The sequence below is a fragment of the Lygodium microphyllum genome, chromosome 9 (assembly GCF_053477565.2).
Source record: "Lygodium microphyllum isolate KBCC chromosome 9, Lygodium_microphyllum_v1.1.10, whole genome shotgun sequence".
In the NCBI taxonomy this organism is placed as follows: domain Eukaryota; kingdom Viridiplantae; phylum Streptophyta; class Polypodiopsida; order Schizaeales; family Lygodiaceae; genus Lygodium; species Lygodium microphyllum.
In genome coordinates, this window is record NC_141143.1 from 107,805,052 (window position 1) to 107,824,057 (window position 19,006).

At 44.1% G+C, this 19,006-nt stretch overlaps 1 protein-coding gene across 4 annotated transcripts in view; it reads right to left on the minus strand.

The window, feature by feature from the left end:
• LOC148031405 (RNA helicase, ATP-dependent, SK12/DOB1 protein) overlaps positions 1 to 19,006 on the minus strand; it is a 228,864-nt gene that overhangs the window by 163,472 nt on the left and 46,386 nt on the right. For all 4 annotated transcript variants that reach the window (XM_087684930.1, XM_087684931.1, XM_087684929.1 and 1 more), the window contains one exon: positions 1,513 to 1,620. In XM_087684930.1, the coding sequence (XP_087541056.1) occupies positions 1,513 to 1,620 (108 nt within the window). The remainder of the gene's footprint in view (positions 1 to 1,512; positions 1,621 to 19,006) is intronic.

Here is a 19,006-nt window from a genome sequence, read left to right on the forward strand (position 1 = left end):
CACCAGGCACTCCTTATGCCACCTCTCCTTTCTAGGCCATAGAGATCGTTCTGCATCCGCTATCAGAGTACTATCCTCAAGGCAATAAGATACATCCAATGCGCACTAAGTCCTTTCGAGCACATGGAGGATTGATTGGTGCTACGACCTCCTGGAGATCGTCACAATGCTAGCGGCAGTCTTCTCCCATCTATTTTCAAGTACAGTGGCTACCACGGCCCGCGGTTCTGTAGTCCGCTCCATCGAGAGACAATGATTATTTGAAACCATCTTCTCGTCAATCCGCTCCTTCGAGAGACAGTATAGCTGCTCAACTCGTTCCTCTTCTTTGGCTTCCCGGTCCGCTCCATTGAGAAGCAACGACTGTTGCCCACTCACTCTGAGCCCCACCCTTCACCCTCGCTTACTCAGGCTCGAGAGGCACCACACAAAGTCCAACATTCCTCCTATGCATTGCATGATTTCATCATCTTTGTACTAGGGCACTTGGACAAGTGAACAATTTTCCCACGAGGGACACTGTCTAAGTGGCACTTGCTTCATGAGCATTCTTCAGCATGTAGCATTCCATCTCCATCTCACTCTTCTCTTCTTCCCATTTTCAGGCCTAAGAGGGGGTGTTGAGAAAGCCTTCATCCGCAGTTTGTGTTTTTGCGTTTCTGAGATTTGCGTTTAGGGTTTGCATTTAGGGTTTGCAGCCCCAAAAAGGGGCACCACCCTAGACTGATTATGCCTATTTATGGGCCACTCTCTCATTCATTCCTTACGGCTGATTCATTCAGTCCATCACCTCTTCTGTCCAGCCTCTCCACTGCCCTCACACCCCTTCAAGAGGACACTGCGTTTCGTGGTTCGTGGCTGTCTTCATCATTTTCCTTGAGCTACGGTACCCTTGTTCCCTTGTATCACATTCACTCCATGATTCAAGTCTTCATTATTCCATTCATCAGAGTTTCTTCTCTCTTCTCTTCTCTTCTCCATGTTTGCCGAGTTCACTCCATGTTCCTCCCTGCAAACCCTATTGTCTCACTAGTACGTCATCTTTTGACAGCAAATCCAAATCCTCACCTTTGAAAGAGGTAGAGAAAGATTTTTCATCCAGCCCTTCACATGATGAAGAAAATGTATCAAATTCCAATCCCCAATGGAATAATCCCCTTCGAAATGGAGGTGGATGCAATCAATGCTCCCAGTCAAGACAAAGATTTCCTAGCTGCTTCCAAGAAAAGGCTGCTTAGAGGGGAAGAGCCCTTCCATTATTGGGGAGGTGGGGAGGTGCTTTGGAGGTCCAGAATGATCTAGAGAGAAAAGCAAGGAAGGTGGTCAGACCATCATCTCTAGACAGGAAGAGTAGCAGTAGCTCACAAATCAAATCACCAAAACAGATCACATGTTTTAACCTCACATTTGACCAATATACCAAGACAATTGATCAGCAAAATTATATGGATGCAATCAATCTGGAGGCTGACAAGGGCATGCTATCAGTAAGTATTTAGCATAAGAAATTACCTCTTTCTGAAATCCATCCAGTTCAAATGGAAAAGACAAAGCAAGGTCTGGAACAAATTCAGAAAATCGTTCTACTACACCTTCAGTTCCTCCTTTTATGGCCCAATCCTGCAGTAAGAACAGTAGTAAGAAGTAAAACAGTTGGGTTCTTCAACTTTAAGACATGACATAACACTGTATTACTCTGTAGTACCTGCAAAAGCAGCGGACAAATGCAACCAAACTGATTGCAAAAAGAGAAAGATTTTGCTATGCCCCTACAAAAGATCACAATGCAAGAGGTGATCACAACTACTTGAAGTGTCCAGGAACGGGAAATTAGCCCGTGGTAGCTTAATATCAGACAAAAGATAAAATCATCCAATGCCTAAAGGTGAAATCAACCATCCCCACTTGATTACACTGCATCTGCTCAACAAACCAACGTCATTTAAGTCTCTAAGACTGCTTCAAGTTGGACTAGTTTTGCCAAAGGTTTTGGCCTAGGCATATAAGCTTGTACCCTTTTTCTAATATCATTATGCAGTCTCTTCTGGGCCTCCCCTTGGGCTTATGGTCTTATCACTTGGTCTACTCTTGAATTTGGATTTCTAGGGCATTTCTATGTGAGATGACCTAGAGTCTATGCAGACATCTAACTCACCTAGGCCTTCTAGTGGCCATATGGACTCTTTTGATCGTCCATCAATGGTTAGGTGCTCCCCTTTTTATTTGGTCTTGGCTTAGGCACCCTTGGGGTCCTTGACCTTATGGCAAACTTGTGCAAGCTCCATTGTTGCTCATTTTGCTTCCTTTCCAAGCATAGTTGCCCAAAACATTGTTTTGGGGTTCCGAATGGAAACACGAAATGGACTGGTTCCAAAACACATTTTGGGACAGCCGTTTTCAGGACAAGCAGGGTAAAATCATGCTTCAGGCCGCTTATCAACTTCCCAAGCTGCATGGGCTGTTTCTGCCTGTTCTTCTCAGCTCTTCAGCCTCTTTTGCCTTCCGCTCACTCTCTTTAGGTCCTGTTTGCTACTCCTATTGCAGATCTGCTGCTACCTACAGCCCCTAAACCCTAAACCCCTCATTCTTCAACTCCGTAATCTTTTTCCTTGTCTGTCAACACTATTTGCAGCTGTCTTCCCTTAGATTTGCAACTGTTTTTTGCTGTTTCCAGCAAGCTTTCCCTCTCCTGTCTTTGTCCTTCGCTGTCCACACTCATTAGAGCTGGCTTTTCCCCCCTTTTGCTACTGGTTTTCTCTATCTCCAGCAATCTACAGCCATGGTAAAGGACACATTCTGGAGCCACACAATGCGTAGGGAGCAGTGGCTCAAAGCAGTGGGAATGCACTACTGCCATGTCATATGCACGGGGAGCATTACACAAGTGAAGGGTCATCTTACTCGTGTTAGTGGTAAGGATATTGGTCATTGCCCCAATGTGCCCAATGGTGTGTTTGCTAGTTTAAAGCATTGCAGACAGCAATGCATTGTGGTCAATGTGGCAAACAAGAATGAAACTCTGCAATAAAGTGCATGTCCTACAGCTCCACCTTCTACCATAGGTGGTAGTGTCCCAAAGAGGGGTAGAGTGTGGATAGATATTGGTGCTTCTAGTAGTGCTAACACCTCTATGGATGCAGATGTAGAGGCAACTCAAGCAAGTGCAGGTGCATATGTGGAGGTCTAGTTGCTTGAAGGACCCCTTTGCCACATCCTAGGTGAGGGGATGGTTGTAGTAGCTCATCAACATGAGCAGCTACCACTAGTGCAGCAAACAGACTATTGCAAAGGGCAAGTATTATGGCAGTTCTTCAAAGCCAAACAAAGGCAGAGGCTACCTATGAGATCACAAGGTTGTTTATGCAATGCACCATCCCTTTCCATGTTGCATACACAAAGAGGTGGAAAAGGAACATCCAGCCATCAGTTGGATTCGATATGAGTGGCACAGCCCCACCTATGAGGCTTGGCACACACATGAGCTTGTTAGAGAGAGAAGTTGTACAAGTGGAGATGCAGCATTTGAAGGCCTTCGCAAAAATATTGTTGCACTATCTTATGTGATGCACACTCAAATGTGAGGAAGAATGTGTATAACATCTTATTGTCCTCATCCAAAGGGACCAACTTCTTCCATGCCATTGGTGCATCAGCAATAGGAAAAGTAATACTGTTGTCAAACACTTGTATCATCATGCATATGATTGTAACGTATGGTCTCATAGGTCATTTTGGCCTTTTTATGGAGGCTTGTAAAGCAGGCAAATGGGCAGTATACAAAGACGGGAGCATCATTATCCTAGATAGGCGCCAATGACAGGGTGCGGCCTATGAGACATACTTGAAGTTCACAATGTGGAACTGTAATGGAGCCATGAGGACGGATGCAAGGCTATTCCAGGAGACCTTCACTGACAAGGACTCATCCTATATACACAAACACACCAAAGCCCAGGCACACACTTGCAAGAGGTGAGAGGATATACCTGGGAGACCACATGCTACCCTAGATCATGAGAGGGGACCAAAAGCTCTAGAGGAGTAGCTACGCTGTATAGGAAGGAGCCACGGCACATGGTACAAGTCATGCAAACAGACGAGGAGGCTCGCTTCATGTGGATCCAGATACATACAGATCGCCCTCATGATATATACATAGCAGTGTGCTACTTAACCCCAACACATTCTCCATATGCACTGTAGGGGGGAGAGTCACCATATCTACCATTATATCAAGACATTATGCATTATTCCAACATTGGAGATGTCCTATTGGTGGGGGACTTCAATGCTCACTCAGCGCAAAGATAGGTTCCCTTCTTCGAGAGAGTGAGGACCACATGTAGAAAGAGAGAGAGAGCACCAGAGGAGATAGGGCTTAGTCGGGACATCACAAGACACAACTGAGTGCACAACATTGGAGATGTCCTATTGGTGGGGGACTTCAATGCTCACTCAGCGCAAAGATAGGTTCCCTTCTTCGAGAGAGTGAGGACCACATGTAGAAAGAGAGAGAGAGCACCAGAGGAGATAGGGCTTAGTCGGGACATCACAAGACGCAACTGAGTGCACAAACTATGGTGACCACCTCCTAGCCTTGGGAGGCGCACATGGATTAGCCATCCTTCCTTAACGGCTTGGCTAGATGGCTTGGATCGGACGCTCTCATATCCTTTTCACATAAGGATGCATCCAGACATACAAGAGGAGTCCCCCTCTAGAGAATGTATACAAAAACTAGAAGAGAGGTGGGTTATCTCCTTCGGCCCTTATCCCTCATCCTCGACATCACAAGACACAACTAAGTGTACAAACTATGGTGACCACCTCCTAGCCTTGGGAGGCGCACATGGATTAGTCATCCTTAATGGCTTGGCTAGATGGCTTGGATCAAACGCTCTCACATGCTTTTCACATAAGCATGCATCCAAATGTACAGGAGGAGCCCCCTTTGGAGGATGTATACAAAGACTAGAAGCAAGCACGGTGGGTTATGTCCTAGGGCCCTTATCCCTCATCCTCGATATGGTGTCCTTTAGAGTGTCCCCTTGTCCACTAGCAATGGCAACCAACCATGCCTACCTATAGTTCATCATCGAGTTGATCCCTCCAATGAGTAGCAACCCGAGATTCCCCAAATACCACTTCACCAAATTGACAGCAAGTGCTTAGTCGAATCATCTCTATTGAAGCTTGCAGGAGATGGACCCCCGCATACCCCTGGAGGATTTTACAACACAATTTGTAGGGACACTACACACCTCACCTGCTATGTATTTTTTCCACACAAACATCCATACCCACCCCACCCCACCCCCCCCAAAGGCTAGAATGTCCCATAGAATAGCTGGTATGACAAGGAATGCAAGGAAACCCGTCTTTCTATCCAACAAGGTGAAACACAAGGAACCTATACACAAAGCCAGACACACTCGATCTTTTGCCACCTAGTGCGGCAACAAAAGAGGGAATTTCTATTTAGATTGGAGCATGAGTTTTATCAATTACTCTTGGGACATAATAGCAAGGAGGCATGGAAAGCATTCGAGGAGCCTTGAGCCCATACACCCATCACCTCCCCAAATACGTGGCATGCATATGCTACCTTATTATACCAAGTACATGGGAAACCCCTGTTGCTCGAACCACAAGAGGACAGACCCACATCATCTACCTTCTTCAACATAGCGAGGATTCATGAAACCACTGATAGACTCCAAAACAGCCCGGCCAAAGACCATGATGAACCACTAGCAAAGCACCTATCACATGCCAAAGACATCCTAGCCCTTTTAGCCCACCTTTTCAACATGGCCCTATGTGAAGGGTTCCCTACTAGTTGGTCAGTAAATACTATAGTACCAATCCTCAAAACTGGAGACCCCATGGTTCCTAACGAACTATGGGATAGTCATGGTTGGCTACGTGCTAGCCAAGCTTCATGGATCGATACTAGAGCATAAGCTGAGCAAATGGGCAAAGAAAATCCAACATCAAGCATGTGGACAAACAAGGTTTAGTAGGGGCTACTCCACTCTTGATCATATCCTCACACTCCGAGCCATCATCGAGGAGAGTAAGGCACAAGGGAGGTAGATATATTGTTGCTTTGTGGATTTCTGTAATACCTTTGACACAGTACCACATGCTAGGCTCATGCAGAGACTACATGAGTTCGAGGTCTCGATGGAGATGAGATAGGGAATATTAGCATTGTATACTTTTGTTACAGGGCGAGTATGAGCACTAGGAGGGTTCTCGAAGGAGATCACTAGCACCATTGGGGTGAAATAAGGATGCCCACTCTCACTTACTCTATTTGGCCTCTATTTGGTGAGATATCAAACTACATTGATGGAAGGGGAGGGAGCTAGCCTAGGGGGCATTGATACCCATATTACTATATTCCAATGACATAGTCCTCATCTCCAACACACTGAAGGGATTGTAGAGTCATCTAGATGCACTACAAGCCTTCTATCAAGATAGGGATCTCATGGTAAACCTTGGGAAAACCAAGGTTATGGTGTTTAATACTTCCTCCTAGTTGATTTGGCAACCAATACCCCATTTCACATATAGATAGGAGATAATGGAGGTGGTCCAAAGATATGTTTACTTGGGGATTACATTTTCAGGACCAAGATTCACTTTGAGAAGAGCAGCAGATGACACAAGGCTACATGGCTCTGGGGTGATGGAAAGCCAGTGCACATGCATACAATATCAAGAGCCTCGAATGAAACTCTAGCTCTTTGACAATTGGTCACACCAACACTTTTGTATGCGCCCCCATATGGCAATCGAGTCTCTACCACACGAGGAGAGCCACACACAACCAACCACTACCTAGGGGAGAGGAGATATATAAGGGGTGAGAGTAGATGAAGAGACCCCCTAGTACTAATGATTTCATGGATTCTTCAAAGCAAGCCCTTTGTACCACAAGAGATTATCAAAGTAGAGATGGGAGCACCACCTATAGTGGCAAAGGCCCTCTTCCAAACAATGACTTTCTTGCATGGGATTTGGACCTTGCCGAGACAAAAATACTCCCGACTTTCCCTAGAGTCATCTAGACAAATATCATTACAAGGGGGTATTAAGTGTTGGTATGCCCACACAAAGACATGGCTACAATTACATAGATTACACATGGATCACCTCCCACCACTATAATACAGCTTGGATTGCCCCTACTTGGAGCTCGGCCAAGACGAGCTAAACCGCATCAAGATGGACATTATTCAAATACACACAGCCAGGATATTGGTGACACCTACTGAGGATTTTGGGATGAAGATGGCTTTCTACCGAAAGCTTCTTCTACACATATCCCTTGATGGCTTTGTTGTCCACCCGAGATACATGGATGCACACCTATCTCAAGATGTATAGTGTGCCACTGGGCAGCTCCATACATCCTCACACCAGCTTCGGATTGAGATAGGTAGATTTAGCACAAACTCCCTCCCCCCAAAGGGCAAGATTTGCCAGCTTTGTCAACTTGAGCCACAAACAAAGGAGCACTACTTATGTAGATGCCTAGTATACTATGAGATGTGAGGGCCCTTCCATTGCTTGTTCAAAGAGGGATTTGGGCCACTATCCAAGGTTATGGATTTCCGGATCAAAGATGTCTTAAGCTCTTCTTGTTGGAGCTACGCTGTGAGAGAGAGCATCTCTAATGAACCCAACAGTAGAGACACAAAGCCACACACCAACGTGCACTCACAGAGTTCTATAGAGCATCGACTACTTCCTCCACCACAGAACCCTCCTTGGTCCCGACCGATGACCCACCATAGGGAACCGCCTTAGACACAACTACAGAGAGATAAAGAGCCAATCGCCCACATCGAGCTGGTCCACACCCTCGCAGGAAGCATCATCTGCAAATACAAAGGATACTATACCATCACAATGGGATCCTACCTTGCCACTTCAATCTCTCTATGCTATCTTGAGCAATTCCACATTGTATCTCGCCTAGACATCATTTTGTACTCATCAGCTATATATTGTTCACTATTTATTTTCCATTTAGATAGTCATAGCATTAGATATCAGCTATTTTGGGACATGGAAAATTCCACGAATTTTCAAACATAACATTTTGGTCTCATAGACTGATTTGGTGTAACGGGACGCTCGCGTGATGAGACATGTTTGGCATGAGGGGACGTGTCTGGCATGACAATCGAGTCTGGCGTGACGGACGTGTTTGGCATGAGTGAGGGGAGCTGGCGTGACTATCATGTCCGTCCTACCAGAGGCGGCAGTCTAGCAAGAGCAACAATAACGACAGCAGTCTAACGAGACCGGCATGAGTGCTAACGCGAAGGAGCTACTCTACAGGGTCACGTCTGCACAGGGAGACAACCGTTGTCCTGCAGGGTCACGTCTCTGCATAGGGAGACAGATATTGTCCTAGAAGTTGCAAAGGTATTGGCAGTCGTTTAGGGGTGTCTGTGGGGTCAACGTGGAGCTATCCAATGTATAAATGCAAGCACACTGGGCGGTTGTCTTAGACTGCGAGATGGCAAAGACTATTGATAAAGAAACCAATGGACATGAGACCGAACTTGACACAACCAATCAGGCTAACCACAGGAGGCACTGCATCAGAAGGGCGGTACAAGACCTCCACTAAGGACAAAAAGTTCTACTACAGACAAAACAAAAGGAGAGCTCGTGAAGATGCCACTGCTACAAGTGCCAAACAACGGACAAAGATGCAAAGGCTGATTGCAACAAATGGTTTGGATGACATGAAAGCCCTCATAAGAGCTCAGATTGCAGCAATATGTATGCCAATGATTGACAAGGTGTCAAGTGACATGAATGCAATGCATAAAACATGGGAAAAGGAATTGAATGCTAAAATGGATGCAAACCTGAAAGCATGCATGACGGTGTGTGGCAACATGCAACAAAAAGTCATGAATGACATGGATACAAAGCAAAAACATATGTATGAAAATTTGCAGGAGACATTCAGGAAAAAACTAAGTGTTGCTGTAGAAACAAATAGGAAATCATGCTCTAATGGCTAGGATGATGCAAAAATAAAGAAATCAAGGCCGACTTGCAAATGGATATGATAGATAACTTGAACAAGGTAAGGGACGCTTGGAAAGCAGATATGGATGCATTGAAATCTAATACAAATGCATGCATCCCAGCCAAGCACATGGAGATTGCTGAACTCAAAAGGCAATTAGAGTCATGTAAGAATGAATTAGTGACATACAAGTCAATGACGAATGCACAAACATGCATTGAAATCTAATACAAGTGCACACATCCCAACCAAGGACATGGAGATTGCTGAACTCAAAAGGCAATTAGAGTCATGTAAGAATGAATTAGTGACAGTTCAGCAGGCAATTAGAGTCATGTAAGAATGAATTAGTGACATACAAGTCAATGACAAATGCACAAACATGCATTGAAATCTAATACAAATGCACGCATCCCAGCCAAGGACATGGAGATTGCTGAACTCAAAAGGAAATTAGAGTCATGTAAGAATGAATTAGTGACATACAAGTTAATGGCGGATGCACAAACAGCAATGCCAGATGCACCAAAATTAAAGAAAGAGGTGGAAAGTTTAAAAAAAGACATGCACACATGGGTGAATGTGGTAGAGGGAGCTCAAAAGAAAGTAGAAAATGTTCAGCAAACAATGAACGAAAATGCACAATGGATTGAGGTAGTCAAAAGAAACAAAGGGATGCCTCAGAACAAAGTAGAAATGATGAACGCAACACTAGAGGAGGAAGCAAAGAGAAAACCTAGTACATTGCGTATACATGTGGTGGGGTGGGCTAAAAAAGGAAACCCCCAAGAGGATGCTAAAACACTTTGTGCTAAGATGGGTGCAAACGAGACACACATTATGGATGCTTGGAGAATAGGTGATCCAAATGACAAAAGAGGTCGGATCCTCATGCTGAAATTTGAGGACATGGATAGCAAAAGGGCCTTCTTATCAAAAAGAAAGGCTTTGAAGGGTGAAAAGATTTACCTCGATGAGGATCTCACACCCGCACAGTTAGAGCACAGAAGGGCTAGCATGCCAATAGTATTGGAGGCACATAAAGAAGGCAAGTATGCTATGTATAGAGATAGCAGAGTAGTCATAGCAAAACAGAGATCACAATGATCGTAAGAGGCCTATGAGACATTAAAGATGTCCCTTTGGTATTGTAATGGTTCAATGAGACTTGATGCAGCTTATTTTGAGGATACTTTTCATGGGATAGACATGGCTATGTATACAGAGACACATCAATGTATAAATTCTAGATAACCGGATGTTGTGCCTTACAAAATGGAAGAACGTCTACAGACCTCAACCCCGTAGACCAGGAGGAATCAAGGGGTCAAGTGGGGTAGCTATTCTTTATCGTGAGAGCCTCCAAGTCATGATTCACGTGGTGTCATGAGTTGTGCATGCTAGATATATGTGGGTAAGGCTGAGGATAGGGCACCTGAGGGATCTATATGTCGTAGTATGCTACTTCCCACCTGCCTCTTCAACATTTGCTCCTAGGGAGGGATCACCATTAGAAGTACTACATGAGGATATTATGAGATGCAAGCATTGGGGACATACTACTAGTGGGAGACTTTAATGCTCGAATAGGAAGTGAGCAATCCACCTTTTATGATACTGAACATGAACTGTTTAAGGAATTGGCATTGGATGAACTAGGGCTTGTCAGGACATCTCAAGATAAGGAGGTGATAGCATATGGATCCCATCTGCTAGCTTTACGAAGTGCTCACGGATTGGCTATATTCAATGGCCTATTAACATGGCCGGGAGTGGATGCTTTCACTTGTTGGAACCGCAAAAAAGGTGCCAGCGTTGTGGACTATGTAATGGACTCGCCAGCGTTAATTCCAGAAATTAAGCATTTTGAGATATCTGATAAGCCGATCCGTATAGCAATCCACCATGCGACCCTAAAATTTACTCTAGCATGTCGTCAGAGACAAGAAACATGCACATAGCTACACACATTCCCGTATTATGAATGTCTAGAGCAAACATCACATATCTATAGTGATGCAATACGAGATGGCTTAAGCCAGCTAGACCAACATGAACCACTAGAAGATGTTACTAGATCTCCAGCGAAGGTTTTACATGCTGCAGCTTCAGAGGCATTCCAATGCAAGATGGTGTCACAGGAACCTGAAATTTTGAGATGCTTTAATCTTGCTAGTAGCATTTAATTAAGTTATTAATCAAATGTGCAAGGTTGTTTAGCACATGTGATACACATGGCAGTTATTTCATGGGAACGGGGCAAGGACCCCAAGGATGCAGTGGGTGTTAAAGGCAAAAGTTGTGTTAAGTTATGCCAACTGGGTTTTGGTGATCAGTTGGAGTCAGGTTGGGCCCTAGGACAATTGTTTGGCCATTAAGTGTCAGTGGTGACACTAGGGACTAGCTTTAATTAATTAATTAATGCTAGTCTAAGGGTCAACAAAGGTTGGGAACCACTCCAAGTTGCAAATGGCCTAGCCAATTTCATTACAGATGGGCATGTTTAATTTTGGGAAGGGTCAAAAGGGCTGAAATTAATTTTCAGAATTAATTAATTCTGAAAAATTAATTTAATGGTTGAAAATGCATTAGGAAGGCTGCCACTTGGAAAAACTTTCCCATGCAACTAGGGAGAAGGCTGTTGGAGGGTGGTGGAAGTGGAATGGCAGCCATTCGGAGCTTGGTGGAGGGAGAGGAGGTGATCTGATTTGGCTCTGAGAGGCGACGACGGCTGATCGCGCGCCGCGATAGGACAAGGGGCAGCAAGTTTTCTCTTCCGCCTCAAGAGAGGCGGCGGTAGGAAAGGAGGGCTCACCGGTCGAGCTGGTGTTTTACCCCCCTTTTGAAGTTGTTGGTGCCATCAGATTTGTCATCAGAGCTACGAATCAGAAGATACATCTCAGCTGATTTTCTCTCTTTCTATATCATTCTCTCACCTCCTCCAGTCTATGCAAAAGCATTCTCAGTAATTCCCAGCCATGGGTAGCAGAGTACAGCCAAATTTGGTGGACAGCAAAGAGTTTACTGCTGTAAACCCTAAATTACAGCAGTAATTAGGGTTTAGCAGCCACCTTGGGACCCGTGCCATCAGTCAAAGGCATTGTACACTGAAATCAGCAACGGAAATTCGTGAAATTGTGAGGATTTCAGATGCCAGCCCATCTATTGTGAATTTGGGGCAGCATTTGACCAATTGGGGTTCCATCAAAGCAAGTCTTGGGTGAAAATCAAGGGGCAATTTGCCCGAATGTTTTGCTAATTATTGGAACAGCAAGGGGCTTTTGAATCAGCCAAGGAGATTGTGAAATCTCGGCTTGTAATTTATCCATCAGCAATTGAAATTAAAGAAATACCAAAAGGGGCGCCAGTTTTGGGGCCAACAAGGTGTCCACTGTCCAAGTTTATGAAGATAAAGTGAGCATTTCAGTTTATGTTCATTTGCTAATTGCTGTAATTAAGTGCTTAATCAGGTTAAACCACCCTATCTGAGAAGGAAGGCTGGTTTCATGGTTCCATTGCCGGGATAATCACTCAATCTCTTGATTTGGTGAGCCCGAGGCACCTGATTGCAAGCCAAAGCTTTGTGCTAGTGCTGATTTTTGTGCTCAGCTGAGAAATTACAACAACATGTCTTCATATAGTGAGATGGAATCAAGCAATGATGATGCCTCTCAGTATGGGTATTCTCATGGGAATGAAGGAAATGCAATCCCTAATCTTGGACAAGGCTCTCATGATGGACAACAAGCTGAAAATGTTGTTGTTGGGCAAGATGCAGGACCTTCAAGCCGTCATGAGGTAGATGACCAGCAAAATGAAGAGGAATTCGATGACCAGTTCAAGAATCGGATGAGAACAGCAGCAAATCTCTTTGCTGAATTGGCAAAGGATCCTCAATTCACCCAATTTTTGAATGCTCCGAAGAAGGACAGCAAGGGCAAGAAGAAGAAGTCAACTTCTATACCTTCGGAACAGCAAAATGCACCAAACGTAGTGCCAAATCCTTCACTTGAAGCTCCTAAAGAGGCCAATGAAGCTAAACAGTTGGTACCTATGGGGCAAGGAATGCAAATGCAAGGCCATTATGGAAGTGCCAATCCAATGGATTTTGGACAGCCGGCATGCATGCTATGATGGGGCAGCGAGGATACTTTGGTGGTAGCACGATTTTTCATGCAATGGTTGGCCAAGGGCCACATACGGGAATGCATGGCACAAATCCCTATGGTATGCAGCAGCCAATGCACGGTGTGCAAGGCCCATTGTTTTCGAGTATGGTTGGAAATGTGCAAAACCCTATGTATGGTAGCATTGGCTTGATGCCTGGGGCACAAAGTGGAATGTTTGGCAATGCATCTGCACCCCCGAATGCTTATGGGGCTCAAGGAATGACTACTGGTCATCCAAATGCTTCATTTGGGCTTGGTCATGATGTAAATACAGCAAATACACCCTTTTTGCAGCAGCCAGTGTATGACAACTTGACTCCCAAAGGGCAAGCAAAAGACTATGATGAGGGTGGAAAAGCAGTGAAGTTTGAGTCCTTCAATGGTGCACAAGATAGACTGAAAGCTTTGACCTTCATTTAGCAGTTTGATGCAGCCTATTCAGGGGGAAACTTCACTGAATCCTCTAAGATTCGAAAGGCAGCCACTTTCTTGAAGGGGAATGCACTGCAATGGTGGTCCACGCTCTTTTGATGCAAGGTAGAGCACCGTCAACATGGGTAGAATTCAAGCAAATGTTTGCATCGAATTGGTTGACTAGTACCTTTAAGGTGGACATCATGACAACTTGGAACAAGCTTGATGCTAAGGAATGCAAGAATTTACAGCAATACAATAAGAAGTTTTGGGATGCATTGCTGCCCGTCACTTCTTATCGTGCCGTACCCCTTCATGAGCAAGTGGAAAAATATGTATGTGGGCTGCCCAAAGGAATCAGGGATTTTTGCATAAAATCCACCGTGTCTAGCATGTCTCAACTCATAGAGACTGCTGCTATAGCCGATGCTTTGTTGCTTGGAAAGGATTCGGGCTTCCAAGAGAGCGGGGAGAAGCCGAATAAAAAGTTGTTTAAGGTTGAGAAAAGGGGCATATCTGAAAACCGGCCTGAAAAGAGGCCAAAACAGCAAAGAAAGGGCTCGAAAACATTGGCACAACATAGGGAATTGATGGCTGCAAATAAATGCTTTATTTGTGAACAGGAGGGTCATATTGCAAAGAACTGTCCCAATAGGCAGCAAGCTGCAAAATCAGAAAATCAGGGAGATCCTAAGGGTAAAAGGCCCAAAACATCAGTGGGATTGGTGCCCAATGTTGTTAGTGATCAGCCCAATGATGATGCTACTGAGTTGTGTAGAGCATGGGGCAAAATTAGGGATCAGCATGCATTGATCTTCTTTGATAATGGTGCACAAGCCAACTTCATCTCTACTGACATGGCATCCCGTCTAGGCATCAAAGAGGATGAGATGGGAGCCATGGGGAAAGTTGGAATGGCATGTAAGGGTCATGCAGAACCTGTCACACCACTCATTGGAAAGCTTCGGTTGCACATACAGGGTATGTGGACAACGAAGAGTTTTACATTACTCCACTTGAGGGTTGTGATGTGTTGCTTGGTATGCCATGGTGCCACTGTATGCATGCAGTGATTGATTCATATGCAAAAGAGATCACTATTCAACATAAGGGAAAGACACTCACACTTGATGTAAAGTTGAAAGGTGAATATGTCCCTGTTGTATCTGCAGTGGCTATTTCTAAAGTAATGAAAAATCATCTTTCAGCGTATTTAGTTTTTGCTAAGGATAAGGATGATAGTGAGAATGTTGGGAATATGTCTAAATTAGAAAAGGATCGCATGTCATTTCTGAAAATGTATGCTGATTGCTCAGTCACTTCCAGGGCAGCTACCACCTGAAAGACCCAAAGATCATGGCATAGACCTTATCCCTCGAAGTAGCCCTCCTAATAAACCACCCTATAGAGTCAGTGCAGCCCAACAGGAGGAGATTATGAGTCAGGTAAATGAGCTGAGAAAAAGGGCTGATTCAGCCTAGTTCATCTCCTTTCTGTTCTCCAGTGCTTTTGGTGCAGAAAAAGGATGGCTCATGGCATATGTGCATTGACTATCGTGCTCTGAACAAGATCACGATAAAGAACTACTTTCCCATCCCTCGGATCGATGATGTTATGGATAGATTACAGGGGGCAACAATATTCAGCCGTATAGATTTGAAAAGTGGGTATCATCAGATACGCATTAGACTGGAGGATGTGCCTAAGACAGCTTTCAGGACATCTTTTGGGTTATATGAATTTCTTGTCATGCCTTTTGGACTTACGAATGCTCCTGTCACTTTTAATCAGATGATGGATCGCATCTTTCGGCCACATAGAGCATTTGTGGGTACTTTCTTTGATGACATGATTATCTATTCAAAGAATGAGACGGAGCATAGAAAGCACTTGGACATTGTTTTCAATGAGCTACGTAAGCATAGGCTAGTTATCAATGACAAGAAGAGTAAATACTTTTTGCATGAAATCCACTTCTTGGGACATATTGTATCAGCTGATGGTATTCGTATGGACCCTGCTAAGGTTGAAGCAATACGTTCATGGCCAGCTTTGAAGAATGTTCATGAGATCCGCAGCTTCTTGGGCTTATGTTCTTACTATAGGAAGTATGTACGCAGGTTTGCTGAAATTGCATCTCCATTGCATGCTTTGCAAAAGAAAGATGTGCCATTTAGATGGACAGCAGTGGAAATTTCAGCATTTGAAAAGTTTAAGGAAAAGATGACTTCAAATCCCGTGCTTGTGTTGCCTAATCTAAGGAAGTCATTGGTGGTTCAGTGTGATGCATGTGGTAACAGCATTGGGACTGTCCTTATGCAAGATGGCCGAGTTGTGGCTTATGAGAGCCGAATTCTCCACGGTGTACAGAGGAATTTACAGGTTTATGAGAAAGAGCTCTTGGTTGTAATTCATGCACTGTCTACGTGGAAACATTATTTGTTGGGGGCTAATTTTACAGTGCAGACAGACCATCAAACTTTGAGGTACTTTCTGACGCAAATAAAGTTGTCAGAGAAACATATGAGATGGGCAAATTTTCTCTCTATGTTTCATTTTCAGATTGTACACATTGATGGTAAAAAGAATGTTGTGGCTGATGCACTGTCACGTAAGCCACAAATTTCAGCCGTCACTATGGTTTATCACACTGAGTTGCATGCCATGAAAGAGGAATATGCTGTTGATTCGGACTTTGCTAATGTTTATGATCAGCTTTGCAATAGCCAAAGCCATGAGCATTTTATGCTAAGAGATGGATTTTTGTTGATGCATAGACGACTGTGTGTCACAAAGCAGTTGAGGCCTAGAGTGATCATTGAAAGTCATGCTCCTCCGTATGCAGGACACAGAGGTATTGATGCCACAGTCAAGGCAGTGGAGCATTTCTTTTATTGGCCAGCTTTGAGGCATGATGTAGAGCAGTTTGTTAGGGCATGCATCATATGTCAAAAGGTAAAGCATGATAGGCAAAATATGCCGGGCTTGTTGCAGCCCTTGCCTATTCCAGATAGACCTTGGCAAAGCATTGCTATGGACTTTATCTTTGAGCTTCCTAGAACACCTACAGGGAATGATGGAATATGGACTATTATTTGCAGGTTTAGCAAACAAGCCCATTTCATTCCAATGAGAAAAAAGATAAAGGCTGATCATATGACACGATTATTTATGTAGCACATTTTCAAGCATCATGGTATGCCTGAGTCGATCATCAGTGATCGAGACCCTCGGATAACCAGTCTATTCTAGAAGGGGTTGTTTGAAAATATGGGTACCACGCTGAAATTCTCATCATCCTTCCATCCCCAGACAAATGGTCAGTCTAAGGAAGCAAATTCCACAGTGTTGGATCTTTTGAGGTGCTATGTTTCAGACCACAAGACACAGTGGGAGCAGTATTTGCCATTGGTTGAGTTTGCATACAATAATACAGTGAATAGTTCCATTGGCAAGGCTCCATTTGAGGTAGTTGAGGGTGGCAAGAAGGTTCCACCTATTTTGCACACTAAGGATAAGATCTTTGAGGCTGATCGCTTTGTGGAAAGCTTGGATGCAGCCTATGCAAGGATAAAGTATGCACTTCAGAGGTCACAGGACAAACAATAGCCGGCAGCTGATCGCCATAGACGTGCTTTGCAGTTTACAGAGGGAGATTATGTATTACTGCGTTTCCAAAAGACAAGGCTGAAAAAGATGAAGGGAAGAGAGAGGTCGTATCCGAAGTTAAGCATGAGATACTATGGGCCCTTTCAAGTGTTGGAAAAGGTCAACGATGTTGCATATCGGCTGAAATTACCTCCACATTGGCAGATACACAATGCCTTCCATGTCAGTTTGTTGAGACCTTTTCGTGGTGATGTGCCAGAAGATATATCTGCTGAAATTCAGCCAGAGGTTGAGGAATTAGATGGGATTTTGGTACCCGAGCAGGTTTTGGCACATAAGGAAAGGAAGGTCAGAGGTAAAGTTTCCAGAAGATATTTGGTGAAGTTTCAAAATTATTCACCAATGGATGCAAAATGGATGAAAGAGGATGACTTGACAGACCATCCTCAATTGTTGCAACTTTATCTCGATGCCTTTCAGTTAGAGCCGACTTTGGATCGGGCTTGCTCAGGTTCAGCAGAGCAGGCATCCGGAGCATTGCCTGATGCTCAAGGGGGAGGTAGCACTTCCACTCCACCGGTTTTGGACAGCTCTCGTATGTAGTGGATCTCGGATGTATTCAGCATGCATCCAAGGAACTGTGCTGACAGTATGTCTGCCATGAGGTCACTACTCGGTGTTTTAGTCACTGAGAGATACATGTATATGAGTATGGTTGTTACCGCGGCTCTCAGACTATACTTATGCATGAGTTTTTGGACGAGTTTGGCATAAGTTTTTGCCTCAGTTTTGAGATCAATTTCTGATTAGTGTCAGCTCAGTTTTTGATCAGTTTGAGAACCGTTTATGATCACTTTGGGATCAGTTTTGCATCAGTTTTTGCATCAGTTTCTGATCAGTTTTTTTAACCATCAGCTTGTGATCAGTTTTGAGTCACATTTGCAGCCATTTGTGATCAGTTCTCATATCAGTCCATGATCAGTTTATGATCAGGTCATGCTTAGTTTTTAATGGTTTACAGCTGATTCCACGGACAGCCGCATGTAAACGAATGTCATTGATAGTTTCAGCCATGGTTTATGCTGAGAATATGCTTTACCATGGTTTTGAAGTCAGAACGGTTGAGAAACATGAGTTATGGATGCATCCAATGGTTTCTAGCGACAGTTTTGGACTGTTTTTCAGTTTTTCTATTATGTTATGATCGCTGGAAATTTTCAATAAGTTTTGTGCATATGCAACGGTTTGACAACAGTGGCCAATGTTGTGATGACTGTCATGCCAAATTGAAATTCCAGTGCAATACACTTTTCCTTTGGCCCAATGCAATGCCATCAAGGACAATTGCAAGGTTTTCAAGGGGGAGGTCTGTCACGGGGACGTAAAATTTTGAGATGCTTTAATCTTGCTTTAATCAAATGTGCAAGGTTGTTTAGCACATGTGATGCACATGGCAGTTATTTCATGGGAACGGGCCAAGGACCCTGAGGATAAAATGGATGTTAACGGCAAAAGTTGTGTTAAGTTATGCCAACTGGGTTTTGGTGATCAGTTGGAGTCAGGTTGGGCCCTAGGACAATTGTTTGGCCATTAAGTGTCAGTGGTGACACTAGGGACTAGCTTTAATTAATTAATTAATGCTAGTCTAAGGGTCAACAGAGGTTGGGAACCACTCCAAGTTGCAAATGGCCTAGCCAATTTCATTACAGATGGGCATGTTTAATTTTGGGAAGGGTCAAAAGGGCTGAAA